This window comes from Telopea speciosissima, chromosome 1, assembly GCF_018873765.1.
Source record: "Telopea speciosissima isolate NSW1024214 ecotype Mountain lineage chromosome 1, Tspe_v1, whole genome shotgun sequence".
Classification (NCBI taxonomy): domain Eukaryota; kingdom Viridiplantae; phylum Streptophyta; class Magnoliopsida; order Proteales; family Proteaceae; genus Telopea; species Telopea speciosissima.
This window is the reverse complement of record NC_057916.1, coordinates 367165-381592: the sequence shown is the minus strand read 5'-3', so window position 1 is coordinate 381592 and position 14428 is coordinate 367165. Positions and strand designations below refer to the sequence as shown.

The following is a 14428-nucleotide window of genomic DNA, read 5'->3' as shown; positions in this document are numbered from 1 at the left end:
CAAGTAGAACACAACCCACCAGGGAATTAAAATTCTTGTGAAAAACCACCATCGTCATTGGCTTTGGGGGGGGGGGGGGAGGAGAGAACAGGAGCTAATAATTAGCGCAAATGTCAAAATCTCCTTCCCCTGAAGAACGAGAAGAATGAAGGGGTTGGGTTGGTGATGGTGTTAATGGTGGGTGGCGGTGGTGGTGGTGGGTATGTAAAAGAAGATGATGATTTGGGGAAGATGAGGGCATTTTGGGATTTTTAGGAACAAATATTTAGGGATAAAATAGTCTTTTCAAATTAGATTAGGATAATACATAAATGAGGGCAATTAAGTCTTTTCATTTATAAAAATAAAACAAAATGTAAAATGATCATTTTCAATTAGTTTAAGACAACAAATAAGTGAGGGTAATTAAGTCTTTTCAGATTTAAGAAAATGGAACCAAGGGTTAAATTATCAAAATTTTGACATCTAACGGTGGTATTTAACGGATTGGACCTATCTGGCATTTGGGGTGTAAAGCAGAGATGATACATGAAATATTGAAGGGTGATACGTGGAGTATTGAACCGCTTAGGGGTTACGAGGAATATTACGTGCATTATAGGGGGTACGTGTACTTTACCCTTTAAGTTTGGTTTGGTGCCTTATAATCGCTATTAGGACTTGATCGATCTCGGGATTACGAACCCTGGTGTGATTAATAATTAATCATTTATGGGTAGCGTCTCTATCCTCCATTCCAACGCTATAAACTCTGTGCGCGCTCTGAGAACATTTGGGGTACAACGCATCTCTGTCTCAAGAACAGGGGCCGAAACGAGAAGAAGAAAAAAAAATGGATCATCTCCCATCCCAAGCACCTAAGAAAACCCATCTGCCGTTTGTGGTGATCACAATTCTCTCGTGGAATCTGCTAACCTCCCCAAACAGCGCCCAACAACAAAAAACCAAATTAGAAAGGATGATGATGATGACCACAGACCCATCATACTATTACAACCTCTGTTCACCCACCACTACCTGCAGCAACATAACCCTGACTTACCCATTCACCCTCCCGTCACCCTGCCATCCTTCTTTCTTGGAGCCCTTCTGTGCCAACGACAACCACACCTTCTACATCATCAGCCCTCGATCCAACAATACCTTCCGGATCTTCCCGGCCAACTTCACCGCCGACCCGGTGACCATCACCTTCGTGATGGCCTACAACCCTCTCTTCAGCTGCGGGCCGATCTCCAAGCCCAACTTCTACCAATCTGTCCCCGCGTCGGAAATATTCCCGGTGGATTATACTGCGGGCACACACTTCAACTGCACCCGCCCAATCCCTGCGGGGGCACTGCAGGGACTCCAGAATGCATCCTGCCTGGGCTGCCCAGGTCAGGATCCCAACAACGTCTGCTATTATGCGCCGGGTCTGGTAGCCTACCAGAACTGTGAGACCTACTACATGTACAGCGAGAAGGGATTCAATGTGAGCGCCGAGAAGGATTTGAGGGGTTACCTGCAGCGAGGGTTTGAGATGAGGTACACGAAGCCCATGGAATGCCGTAGCTGTGAGGCCACCGGGGGTAGGTGCGGTGTTAACCCATCATCTTCTTCGGAGTCTTTTTTTTGCTTCTGCCCCTCTGCCGTCCACTCTTTCAATTGCTCCGACGGTAAGTAGTATAACTCGATCGGTACTTCTTCAACTACTACTAAGGTGTTAAAACTCGGGTTTTGATCAGTTAGAAGTTTCAATCATATTTTCAGCGAAACCTATAATTTTCTCCAGGCTAACTTGAATTTTGGTTCCGAAACCTATAAGATATTTTTTTTACCCTGATTCTTGTTGTACTATCTATTTTTTATATTTTAAATCCAATTCATGCATTAGTTTCACATAGAGAACATTAAAAATAATACTTTTGATTTTGATACTGTATATTGTTCTTGGACATGATATCGAATAAGGTTTGATCGAAACATAACACCTTCAATATAAATCAGATTGAATCAATCCTGGATTTGTTAGAAAGCTTTGTTTTGATAACTTTCTAACAAATCCAAGATTGCTTAAATCTGATTTATTTGGTATGTGCGAATGTTGTCAAAATTGCTCTGAATTAAAATATTTTTTTGGATATCAAAATAAATGAATATTTTACTGCACTTTTGGGTTTTAGTATTATTTTACGATATTAAGATTTATGAAATTTTTAGATTTGAGAAAAATCCTAGCATTAAAAAGTTAAAAATTATATTTACGTTCGAAAATCCAATTTTTGTTCTTGAATTAAGGGTTTTTTTTTTTTTTTCTTTTAGAATTTGTTTTTTTAACTATTTTTATTGGATTCAAATAAAGGATATAATCTTAAGTAAATAAAATACAAATACAAAAACATTTACTTCAAATAAAGGGTATTTGTTTTTTTTAACATTTACTTGCGAAATTAACATCTTGGTCCTTCAACTCGTGTGGAAGACCTATAAAACTGAGTTGACTTGATGATTTCGACAGATTTTGATCAAATTCTTCTTCCATAACTACTACTAATCAACAAGAAGAAGTAATAGGGCCGGACTAATTGTTTTTTCCTTCTTCGATCGTCTTCTTCACTGTTTGGTCACCTCATTCGTCATCTATTCATCACAACACCAATACGACTATTATTCCACTTGTTCACACTTCACATCGAGCGAGTCGCTCACTCAACATATACGCCACACAACATAAATACAAGAGTAGTAATGAAGTAATAGGACACACCCAATTAATTACACCCAATTAAAGGTCCAACATCTTTTGTTTGAATTCGAAGGAACAACAACAACACAGAAGAAATATCTCCTAATAGAGTTTTTCTTCTTCCACGGTGAGAGAAGAATCCCCTCACCGTTGCCTAGTAAGTGATGGTCTTTGTTCAGGGGCGCTCTTTCTCCCTTTCTCTTGTGGGCAAAGTGATGATTTTATATCTAGAGGAGAGCGACAGAGCGAGAGATGCTAGCGCATTCTCCACTTTCTAAAAAAAAAAAAAAAAAAAAGTTCTCTGTCTAGGAGTGTGACCTACGCCAACACTCCCATGAGTCTATCTCTCTCCTTCTCATGTGAAAAGATACCTCTGCCCCCATATTTTAAAGAGGACAGAGATAGACACATGGGAGTGCTGGCATAGGCCACACTCCCGTACAGAAAATTGCTTCCCAAAAAAAAAAATATTAATCCTAACGGGCCTAACTCCGTTGACTGTCTTTTCGTTCTCAGAAATTGAATTAGTACTTCTTCCAAAAAAATATATATATTTGAATTAGTACACATTACCTTATAAAATAGGCAATAATGGGACAGGTATTGGCTCTTGACGGAGCAATTGAACTCCTCTTATATTTGTAACCTTCGCAAATGCAAAAGTGAGGAAATTCTTTTGAAAGATTTCAATTAGGGGTGAAAGTTTACTTCAGGCCATCCAAACCCATTTGAGCTCGAACAGGGCTTGGGCTAAGATATTTTAGTCTCGAGGGCGAGTCTTAGGGTTGAAAACTTTTGAGCTTGAGTAAGGATTGGGTTGGGCTAGGATTGAGGTTTACAAGCTCAGCCCGACCCTGTTTTAAATTGATAATAAATTTATTTATAAACTTTAAACGTTACAAATATTTTGGTATAGTATATATTATAAATTAAAATAATAAGTAATATAATATATTTTATTATAGAGTTATTATGTAAAATAATTTTGTCCCTAACCCAGCCCAGCCAAGCCCATGCATCTCACTCTTCCCCCCTCCATATGATTAGGATCAAGTTCAACCCGGCCCAACACGACCCTTAGGACAAGGCAAGATTGGATTTTTCTGGCCCTGAGTTAGGAACAAGCCGAGCTTGGGTCCAACTTAGGGGACTTAGGGTTGGACTAGGGTTTTAAAAAGTCAGGCCCAACCTAACTCTATTGCAACCCTAATTTCAATAGGCCCTGATCTTATTCCCAAAAGTGATGTGAGAAGTTGTAATCTTTTTTAATTGCCCCTGATCTTATTCCTAAAAGTGATTTAATGAAAGAATAAAAAAAGGTTTTCAAATTAATTTAGAAATGTTGTCATTATATCATTATAAAACGCTGTACATTTTTCAAGTAGGCACTTGAAATTATAAGATTTACCCTCATCGGAAGAAAAAAAAAAAAAAATTTGTTATACTAAAGGGCAAAAAAGTAAAATTAAGGTGTTTTTTGTTTCACCAATCTCGATTGCAACAATATTTTCCCAAGAAAATAAAAAGTAATTTTATAAAAATTTGGGCCCAATTGCATGAAGTACTTTACCTTTGAGAAGCTAAAATTGTAATTCTTCACACTAGAGTACAACTAACACCAATTGCTTCTCTCTTATTTGTGTATTTCATTGAAGGGCTGTTAATTGAGCTTGGTGGAGTCCCGGCGAAGGGCCATGGATCTAAACACCACACTCACAAAGTGGTTATTGGTCTAGGTAAAGTGTTTTTTTTAATTTTTTTTTATTACTTTTGATATAAAAAAAAAATTTTGCAGTAAGATAAATGAATAGAACTCCGTACAATATGCAGTAAATACAATGATCAACATCATTTTGTAAAAAGGGTTCTATAGATTATTAGACAGGAAGTCGGTAAGTAAACTAATAAGTTCCTCACCCATAGAAGGGAGCGAAGCAATATAATTCATAAGCTGATGGACCAACATCTCATAATTAAGAGGGAGGTCAAGAGTTCAACTTTCTTTGGACCTATCTACCATGTATACCTTGGATTCGGTTTCTCTCTAGGGAGCTCAGCGTCCAGGGAATGCCTAAAGAGCATCCAAGGGTAGGGCTGTACCACACACATCACGACACCCTTCCAGCAACATAGCTAGGACATCGATTGGGAACACCAAATTTAATACTATAGCAATAACATTCTTATGTACATTATTTATGGTTTTCTGTAGATTTTGTAGACACTACCACCGCAAGTGAGTAAAAGTTGACTCAAACGCAAAAGCGGGTTCATTTTGTAGGAACAGGGTTGGGAGCAGGATTGTTCTTGTTCTTCATATGCATGATGGGCTATTTTTATTTCAAGGAAAAGTGGAACCAGAATCAAGGTGACTTTTATGGTGAAGATGATGACGCACTAGTAAGGCACTACCTTGAAGGAGATAACACAATTTCAGCTTCCGTAGAGACTTTCTTGAAGAATTACATGCTAGGGAGGCCTACTAGGTTCTCCTACAAACAACTCAAGAGTTACACCAACAACTTCTCTGAGAAGCTTGGTCAAGGCGGCTATGGCTCGGTCTTCAAAGGAAAACTCCCCAACGGCCTTTTTATTGCTGTTAAGCTTCTCAATGGCACTGATCATCAAAGTGAGGCCCGCCAATTCCTCAACGAGGTTAGAATCGTAGGACAAATCCACCATAACCATCTGGTCCGGCTTCTAGGCTACTGCTTTGAACATTCTAGCAGCAGGCAGGTTCTTGTTTATGAATTCATGGAGAATGGGTCTCTTGACAAATACATCCATGGATCCGGGGATAGCCTGAAGACAACAGAGACGAAGGAAAAGAAGTTGAGTTGGAGTCAAATTCATGAGATTGCAGTTGGAACAGCAAGGGGGATAATGTATCTTCATGAGGAGTGTAGTACTAGAATAATACATTGTGATATTAAGCCTCACAATATCCTCTTGGACCGAAATTTCCGACCAAAGGTTTCAGATTTCGGGTTGGCTCTTGCCTTAAGTAGGGAAAGGAGTCATATTTCTCTCACCCATGGAACTACTGGGACACCAGGATATGCTCCCCCAGAAATGTGGTGGATGAATTGTGGAATGGTATCAGAGAAATCTGATGTTTATAGCTTTGGGATGGTGATGTTGGAGATGGTAAGAACCTGGAGCAGAAGGAATCTTGTGAGTGATGTTAGTAGTAGTTCGAGTGATCAGATGCAATTCCCAACTGATGAGGAACAGGGGATCGCCCAGAGGATGGAGTTGGTTGCCTTATGTTGCATTCAATTTGAACAGTTTAACAGACCTTCAATGAGAAGAGTAATTGAAATGCTAGAGGGAGATGTGGTGATTGAGACTCCTCCACCACCACCATTTAATCCACTACTTACCTTTTCAAACATTTCAGTTTTGGAAAATTAACTGAGTGCCAATTTGAGCCGGGCACGACTGGAAATTAAGTTCAAGATTCAATGGAAGACCATCCAAGTAGCAGCTAGAGCTCTTCCGTTTGAGTTTGCAGGAGGATCCGGATCGATACCCTCTCACGTACGGTCGCATAAATTAAAGGTGCAATCAAGTATATTTGTGTATAGCACAGAGCCGCCGTGTATATATGCCTATATGGATTGGTGAGTTTTTATTATAACTAATTTCTCTGAGTTTCCAATTAATGATATACTTGTCTTATATTGTTTTTTCCAGATGGATATCCTAAATATTAAAAAAGGATTGTTTTGCATTGTTTTGCATGTTTTTAAGTAACTGTGCATGTGAAATGATTAAGATTTACTCTCATTCGAAGAAAAAAAGTTTCTATTTTTTTTTTAAGTGGGAGAAGATTTTATTCATATTCAATGTGTAGAACTCATGTTGGAGTTGAACAAATCTCTTATAACCATGGATCGGAATTGGATCAAACTATTCGACATATTACCCCGAAAATGTCTTCTTAGCCAGGGAATCAATTAGAAAAATTATCTCCTTCAATTCTGTGCTCGGCCCAGTTTCCCAGTGCCTCTAATAAGAGGGGGGGTGAATCCCACCTGGATAGGGGTAGGGTGGTCATTGCCCCCCTCCCTTGTTAGAGATACTGACGATCTAGGTCGGACAAGGAATTGGAGGGGATAAAGAACCAATTAAGTCAACTAAACTATTAATCTCTTTTGGAACAAATTAGAAAGTACATGTAATTAATGAAGTGAGAAGATACGATATCACATCCTCTTCATCAAAAAAATATATAAAAAAAAAAACAGGAGATCACATCCTTCTTGTCTCATTCAACAGTTAGATTGTAATAGCCTTCAGTCGTCATTTCAAGAAGTGTAGTGCGGATAACCGTGGCTTCACCTACTGATGGGTTAGAGAAGGCAGCAGGGCACAATGAATCAAGTAGAGGATTCCATTCATGACCCATGAAAAATGATACCAAATCATAGAAAGTGAGTTGTAATGCATGGGAGGAGTTGTAATGGAAGTGGTAACTAAACCATAGAAGTTGTGTAGCCTATTTATTAATTAGTAGGATCAAATGAAAGAAGGAAGCTTTTGAATCCCTAATTAATGTATATCTCAGAGATGAGGTATGCTTCGCCCGTAAAGTAAACCCCAAATCCTTATTTCTTCTTTCTCTCTTGCTCTCTCCCTATTATTTTTCTATTTTATTTTATTTTATTTTTAGATTATCTTGCACTTATCATAGTCATTCTTTGCCACCCAAAGGAACCAACAGATGAAACTAAAATAAGACATCAATTAAACTTTGACCTGTTGATTTCTTATGCTTTGCAAAACAGATCCACTCTTGAATCCATTGATGTAGATAACATTCAATACCATATGGGGACCTGTAAACAAATGTACTACCAAACCACACCAGTTGTGCAAACAGACATTCGAACAATATATGAGACATGGATTCAGGTCCTCCACACCGACCACAATCTAAACCATCAAGAAGAGATCTCCGATGAAGATCATCACCTATTTCTAGGTGAGAGGCATAGGCTCACCATTGAAATCTTTGAATTTTGGGTATAGTTTTGCATGATTAGATGAGTTTCCAAATCATGTCAAGGACCAAATTCCAGGAATGTACCATAGATGAGGATGTAATGGTGGATATCTTATCTTGTATCCAATTGGAAAGATGGTGGTAGACACATTCAACCGAATAGAAAACTGTCTTGAAGGAAACCATTCCCCTTATATGAAGAGGGTAACAAAGAAAAATTACAAATTATTTGACACCTTAAAGAATGTCAATTGTCAATAAGAAAATCCTAATTTGAAACCAACTTTTTCGTAGCCTCAATGATTTGTTGATTATATTTGCTACCATGAGGTCGAAGGTTCAAGGCTTGGTGCTGGGATGTAAAGGGGAAAAATTCATCAGCATCGATTTTTTGATGCATTGTAGTTCATCAATCGAGTTCACACCGTTAGATGAAACATCTTCCATATGTCGAGCTCGCAAGACCGAATTGTAGTCCACCACAAGATTGGTGCAAAGGTTTTTAATCCCTACAGAAGATACATTAGAGCTCTCTCTCTCTCTCTCTCTCTATATATATATATATATATATATATATATATATAGTGTTGTGTGCTTCCTTTTAAAGGGCTTGCTAAAAGAGAACCCGATTCCAATCCTAATTAAAGCTTTTAAAGCTTGAATTTGTTTGTGGGTAACGTAATTAAAGCTTGAATTGGCTTTTTGTTTTTTAAGGGAGGGAGGGGTGGGGCCAAATGGCCAATATAGATTACACCTCATCGCATTAGCCTGTCAAGTCTTCACATTGCATGGTTGAATCTTTTTCTTCAATAATAAAAAAATTGAATGAAACGTGCTCCACAGTTATTGAATAAATAAAAAATTATGGTTCAGAAATAATTGGGGGGTAATGGGGAAAGGTTCCTTCACCTATGACCTCTAACAACTCCCATTAATTCCTTCCACCTCAGGGTTTAAAAAAAATTCGAATTCAAATTAATGGAATTGGAATTGGAATTGGAATAGGTCTGATTCAATCCCAATTAATGTTTGTCAGGATTTAAAGAATCCGAATCATATCAATCAATCGAAATGTCTATTCGAATCGGCAGATCAAGAAAGAAAGATTTGTAGGTCAATTTGGACTGCTCGTTGGAATTAAAATCGGCGGCTGAGACAACAGATGCCGTATGAATGCAATTTTTGGCTCTCCTCCAGCCGTGGATGGAGCTGGAGGGTCCAGCTCAGCAAAAACAGTCCAGCACTCCAACCCACTTGTCAAATGAGCAAGTGAGCCCCCCCCCCCCTGTTTTTGCTGTGTTGGAACCCTCAGCTCCCGCCACGGCTGGAGAAAACCCAAATCCGTATGAATGGGAGTTGGAGTAAGAGTTGGGTTGAGGGGGTTCCGTCAGCCCTGCGTGAGCGTGATACACGTCCACCACCACCGGTCAGGCACTCTCACTAGCTCGGAGTCTTTAATTTGGGTCATCTTCCTTAATTAGTCCTCCTAGTCGCTCTGCACCCCCAATATACTCCAAATATTATCCTCATTTTTTTTAATTTTTTTATTTATTTATTTTTTTGGGTGCAAATGAAGGAAATATATCTGAGTCTTCTTTCTTTGTTTTCGTAGATAAAAGGACATAAGTTTTCCGTCATGGTAGTGTTTGTTTTTCCAACATGGTAAAACAATTTGTTAGAAATATTGAAGTTATTACTGTCCCTCCTCATTCAAAGTACTTGAAAAGGATCGATCTAGCTAGAATGAGCACTATTCCTTTGAATAACACGATCTTAATGTTGGCTTAACTTTGACTCTTTGACATACGTAAGCAGATCCAAGTCAAGTCAAGTCTAGGGATCTAGGGGGGTGTACCTCACCTTGGCTCCGTGTACATTCAATTTGCCATTATCAGATCAGAAAGGCCGTACTTATTGCTCCATTAATTAGCTGTTCGCCTTTCTCTATCCCGAGTCCCTCCACGGCTATAAACTCTCTGCTCACTCTGAAACCCACCCTGTGATCCTCTACTACAACCTCCATAATCTCTCACCTCGTCGGCCATAGAAAGGAAAAAAGAAAAAAATGGGGGGTTATCTTCATAAATCTAGCAAGAAAACCCAGCATCTGCGGTTTGTGGTGATGATGACAATTACCTTATTGTATTGGAGTCTGGTGGTCACCCCAAACAGAGCTCAACAACAGCAGAATCACATAGAAGAAAAAGAAGAAGAAAGGATGAGGAGCACAACAACAAAGGCATTATACTACTACAACCTGTGCGCAAGCACAGTATGCAACAACATAACCCTGAACTACCCATTCCGAATTCCGTCACCTTGTCATCCTACCTCCTTCGACCTCTCCTGTGCCAAGGACAACAGCACCTTGTACATCACCAGTCCTCAAGCCAACAATACCTACAGGATCTTTCCGGACAACTTCACCAGCGACGGGGTGACCACCTCCTTCGTGATGGCCTACAACCCTCTGTTCAGCTGCGGACCCATCTCCAAGGCCAACTACTTAGAGGGCGCCTCACCCCTTACCTTACCTCTGGATTACAACGTGGGCACCCACCTGAACTGCACAAAACGAATCCCATCGGCAGTAGTGCAGGGACTCCAGCATGCCTCCTGCCTGGGCTGTCCCGGTCAGGATCCCAACAATGTGTGCTTTTATGCACCGGGTCTGGTAACCTACCTCAACTGCGAAAACTATTACATTTACACCAAGAAGGGATTCAATGTGAGCGCCGAGAAGGATCTGAGGGGTTACCTGCAGCGTGGATTTGAGATGAGGTACACTAAGCCCAGAGATTGTCGGGGATGTGAGGCTACCGGTGGTAGGTGCGGAGTCAACCCTTCTTCTTCTTCTTCTGCTTCTTCTTCTTCTTCTTCCTCTACTACGGACTCCTTTGTTTGCTTTTGCCCCTCTACCGTCCACTCTTTCAACTGTTCAAACGGTGAGTACTTTAATTCCATTCATTCCTTCTTCTTATATATATAATTCACTGTTTCCTTTTAATAGAGTTTATTGCTTCACTTCAATTCATTTTTATTGCTTCATTAATTCATCTTCAATTCATACCCGCCCAATAATTCCAATCCACTTATACACACACCTGTTAACCATATGATTCACGTACACCTGATCACACATTATCTGTGTAGTGTAGCTGTGTAGGTGTAGGCCGGTCAATAACACACGCATTCGCATAGACACACAAAGATAATAGGGAAAATTACATGATTAGCTACTTTTGGGTTTTCATTTACAAAACTGTCTACCCCTATGTTTCAGTTAACAAAAATAGACAAAAACAAATTAATGTTTACAAAACTGGACAAAATAGTGTCTCTCCCTCTCACACTTACTTTTTTAAACATTTTTACCCTTGTCATTGCCTTCTCACCCAGGCATCCTCTGTTCCTGCAACCGTACCCTTGTCCTAGCCACTGCCATTCTCTGCTACTCCAAGTAATAGAGGAAACAAAAAAGAGATTTTTTCAAAAAGGAACTGCCGAGAAAGGAAGGAGAGTCACTGTTTTGTCTAGTTTTGTAAAACTAAATTTGTTTTTGTCTATTTAACTCAAACATAGGGTGGACAGTTTTGTAAATGAAAACCCAAAAGTAGCTAATCATGTAATTTTCCCAAGATTACTACAACCTAGCTAGGAGGGTATTTATGAGAACTGCAAACTAGAGTAGAATTCTATAACTACCACCAATTGCTTCTCTCTAATTGTACGTGTTTAGGTACGATGGTGGACACAACAACATGGGCCCCAAGAAAAAGATCTGGATCGTCCAAAGCACTTATTGCAGGTAAAATTTTATTTATTTATTTATTTATTTTTTCCTTGTTTTTCGAGAGGACGTGGGGTGGCTAGGATTAATTGGTATCAATAATTTAATTAAATTCAGGTATCTTGCTTTTGTTTCAGCAAAGAAAAGAAGGGGGAATCTTACGCTGTCTTTGGCATACATTATAGGAATAGATTTTGGGTTTAGAATGCATTTCTGAAACAAAAAAATAAGAAAAAAATTAGGTTTCAGAATGCATTTCAAAACTAGAATATATTTCAAGAATGCATACCAAACACAGCCTTAATACACATAAGCATAGTAACATTTGACACTTTCACGGTCTGTCATGTGGTGATGCGGGCATGAGTATAGATCTGGTATGTGATAATTAAGAAGATTCCCTTACCCATGTCGTCAATTCAGCCCCAAAATGTGCACCAATTTCAGATTTGCTTGGATCTTTTTCTTGTCAATCTATCTATGATTTCTTTGAAACTTTGCATAATTAAACTTTGAGCAACTTTTCCTCCTCTCCGTATTGGATTGAATTTTATCAAATGGACGCGCCATATGCTGCTGCCATGCATGTTGGCATAAACATGGATGACAGTTTTTGTAGAGGCATCTACCACATTTATTTCAATTAATGACAAGATTTAAGCCCAAAACAAGTAGGGAAAGTGTCTTAAATGTGAGTCTAAAAATGACAATATTAAAAGAATTTCGGCACAATTAATGTTGTATATATAATTAATTAAGCTAGCTTAATACATACTAATAATTCTCTATGTACATTCAATATATATATATGCAGCGGTTTCTGCTTCAGCCTCGGTGGTGGTGTTTTTAGCAGTGCTCATAATGGCGGTGACTTTTTATGCTTTCCGTAAAGACCACATGAAGAGAAACTTAAAGGATGCCGTCTCCAACATATCCCCAACCAGATATTCTTACTCTCAGATTAAGAAGTTCACCAATAATTTTTCGACAAAGCTTGGAGAAGGAGGATTTGGAAGCGTTTACAAGGGTACATTAATACAAGGAGGAAAGAGCAGGGTTGAAGTACCTGTGGCCATAAAGCTTCTCAAGTCAAGACAAAGTGAAAAGCAATTTATGAATGAAGTTGCCACAGTTGGGAGTGTACACCACCAACACTTGGTGGGTTTGCTGGGTTACTGTGCTTCGGGTGAAAGGCGTGCACTAGTCTATGAGTTCATGGAAAAGGGATCCTTGGATAACTATATCTACATTAATAATAATAATAATAAAACTAAGGAAGGATCCGCAGGAGAAGAAGAAGCAGATAAATCCAGCAACTCGGATGAGCGTTTAATAAGCTATAAACAAATATATGAGATTGCCTTAGAAACCGGTAGGGGTATACTCTACTTGCACCAAGGGTGTAGAAGTAAGATATTGCATTGTGATATTAAACCCCAAAATGTGTTGCTGGATTCCAACTTCACAGCCAAAGTCGGGGATTTCGGGCTTGCTAAGATGATGGAGAAGGATGAGAGTCATGTATCCTTGACAAGGGGTCGAGGCACTCCAGGGTATGTGGCACCAGAGATGTGGCTAAAGAATTATGGTCCTGTGACTGAGAAGTCCGATGTGTATAGCTATGGAATGACACTTCTGGAGATGATTGGAGGGAGGACCAACTATGATATGGGGGCCCAGCAGGAGGAGGAGGAGTCTAGCAAAGCTTATTTTCCTCTATGGGCATTTAACAAGCTCAAGATTGGTGAATTACTACCTTCTTTACTCATGATTAGAAGAAGAAACACGGCTGCTGCTGCTTCGGTTGTGATTATTAATGAGGAGCAGGTAAACCAGCAAAAAGGATCAGGAGGACGACATGATGATGATGATGATGCTAATGATGCTAATGATGCTGATGAGGTACTTAACATTGTGGAGAGGATTTGTTTGGTGGGTCTATGGTGCATTCAACACATCCCCTCCAATAGGCCATACATGGATAGAGTTATCCAGATGTTGGAAGGTAATGCTGAAATTGAAATTCCCCCTAATCCCTTCCCACCGGAGATAGCCGAAGAATTTCAAGCACCTTAATTAATTGCCCATCACCCTTCACTTCCTTTTATGTTAAGAGTCGCCAATGGCATGCAATGGGGCGCTCCAAATAGAAGCTTACAATAAATGATGTACGTTTCAGTCTATTAAGTATACCTACTTTGTATTACTACTCTTTCTTTTTATTTTTCCCTTCTGCAAGGAGTACTGTTGGAGTTGGATATATCTTGCTTGTATTATGTAACCGTTTGCATAATTGTTATTGGGCTTGTATTTATAATTGGATCGAGTTTTGGGTCCATTAAATATATGGGATAATTTATAATTTTGTGGGAACTAGTGTTTTTTTATTCCCTATGCATAATATCTACGGTAAAAATCTTAGATACAAACAAAGGGATGATCACTTTCTAAGGTGGAGAGTAGTATAGAAAATTTTTCACCTTTAGTAATCTCGAGTGGATAGATAGGTATTCGTCCTGAACCACGTTAAATTATTCGTATTATGTGATTATATGTTTGGTTTTTTTCTCTTGATTGTGCATTCGTCCCCAGCAAAAAACATACGTGTTGTAGCAGTGGAGAACCAAAAGAGTCCAAATATTGTTTCTTCAATAGATATATATAAGTTTAGGAAAAATAACGTACACATTACTCTCATAGTACTCATTCTCCTTCGTGACACTCTCATCCCTAACCAATGGAGCCCGGTCCATGGAAACCCTTCTTAAACATGTCGTGATGCAATGGGGTGAATTGGCTTATTAGTCCCAAGTCCCAACCATGGTCTCTGTCTAATCTAACCCCTCAGTGGGTCCTTGAATATTTAATCAAGTTTAAAAAATTTTTAAAAAAAAAACCCCTT

The 14428-nt window shown here is 39.1% G+C and overlaps 1 protein-coding gene across 1 annotated transcript; it reads left to right on the top strand.

Moving 5' to 3' along the window:
* Nucleotides 1–971: 971 nt before the first annotated feature.
* On the top strand, nt 972–13602 carry LOC122672367 (rust resistance kinase Lr10-like). Its single transcript, XM_043869855.1, has 3 exons — nt 972–1658; nt 11476–11544; nt 12341–13602. Exons 1-3 carry the CDS (start codon nt 1199–1201, stop codon nt 13600–13602), a joined length of 1791 nt encoding a protein of 596 aa, XP_043725790.1. The 5' UTR covers nt 972–1198.
* The last annotated feature ends 826 nt before the right edge of the window (nt 13603–14428 follow it).

Bases quoted from the DNA above. Each gene is read 5' to 3' on its own strand.
- LOC122672367 (XM_043869855.1), top strand. From the start codon at position 1,199: ATGGCCTACAACCCTCTCTTCAGCTGCGGGCCGATCTCCAAGCCCAAC. The intron at 1,659-11,475 runs GTAAGTAGTATA...GTACGTGTTTAG, and splicing joins CTCTTTCAATTGCTCCGACG to GTACGATGGTGGACACAACA. The intron at 11,545-12,340 runs GTAAAATTTTAT...ATATATATGCAG, and splicing joins GTCCAAAGCACTTATTGCAG to CGGTTTCTGCTTCAGCCTCG.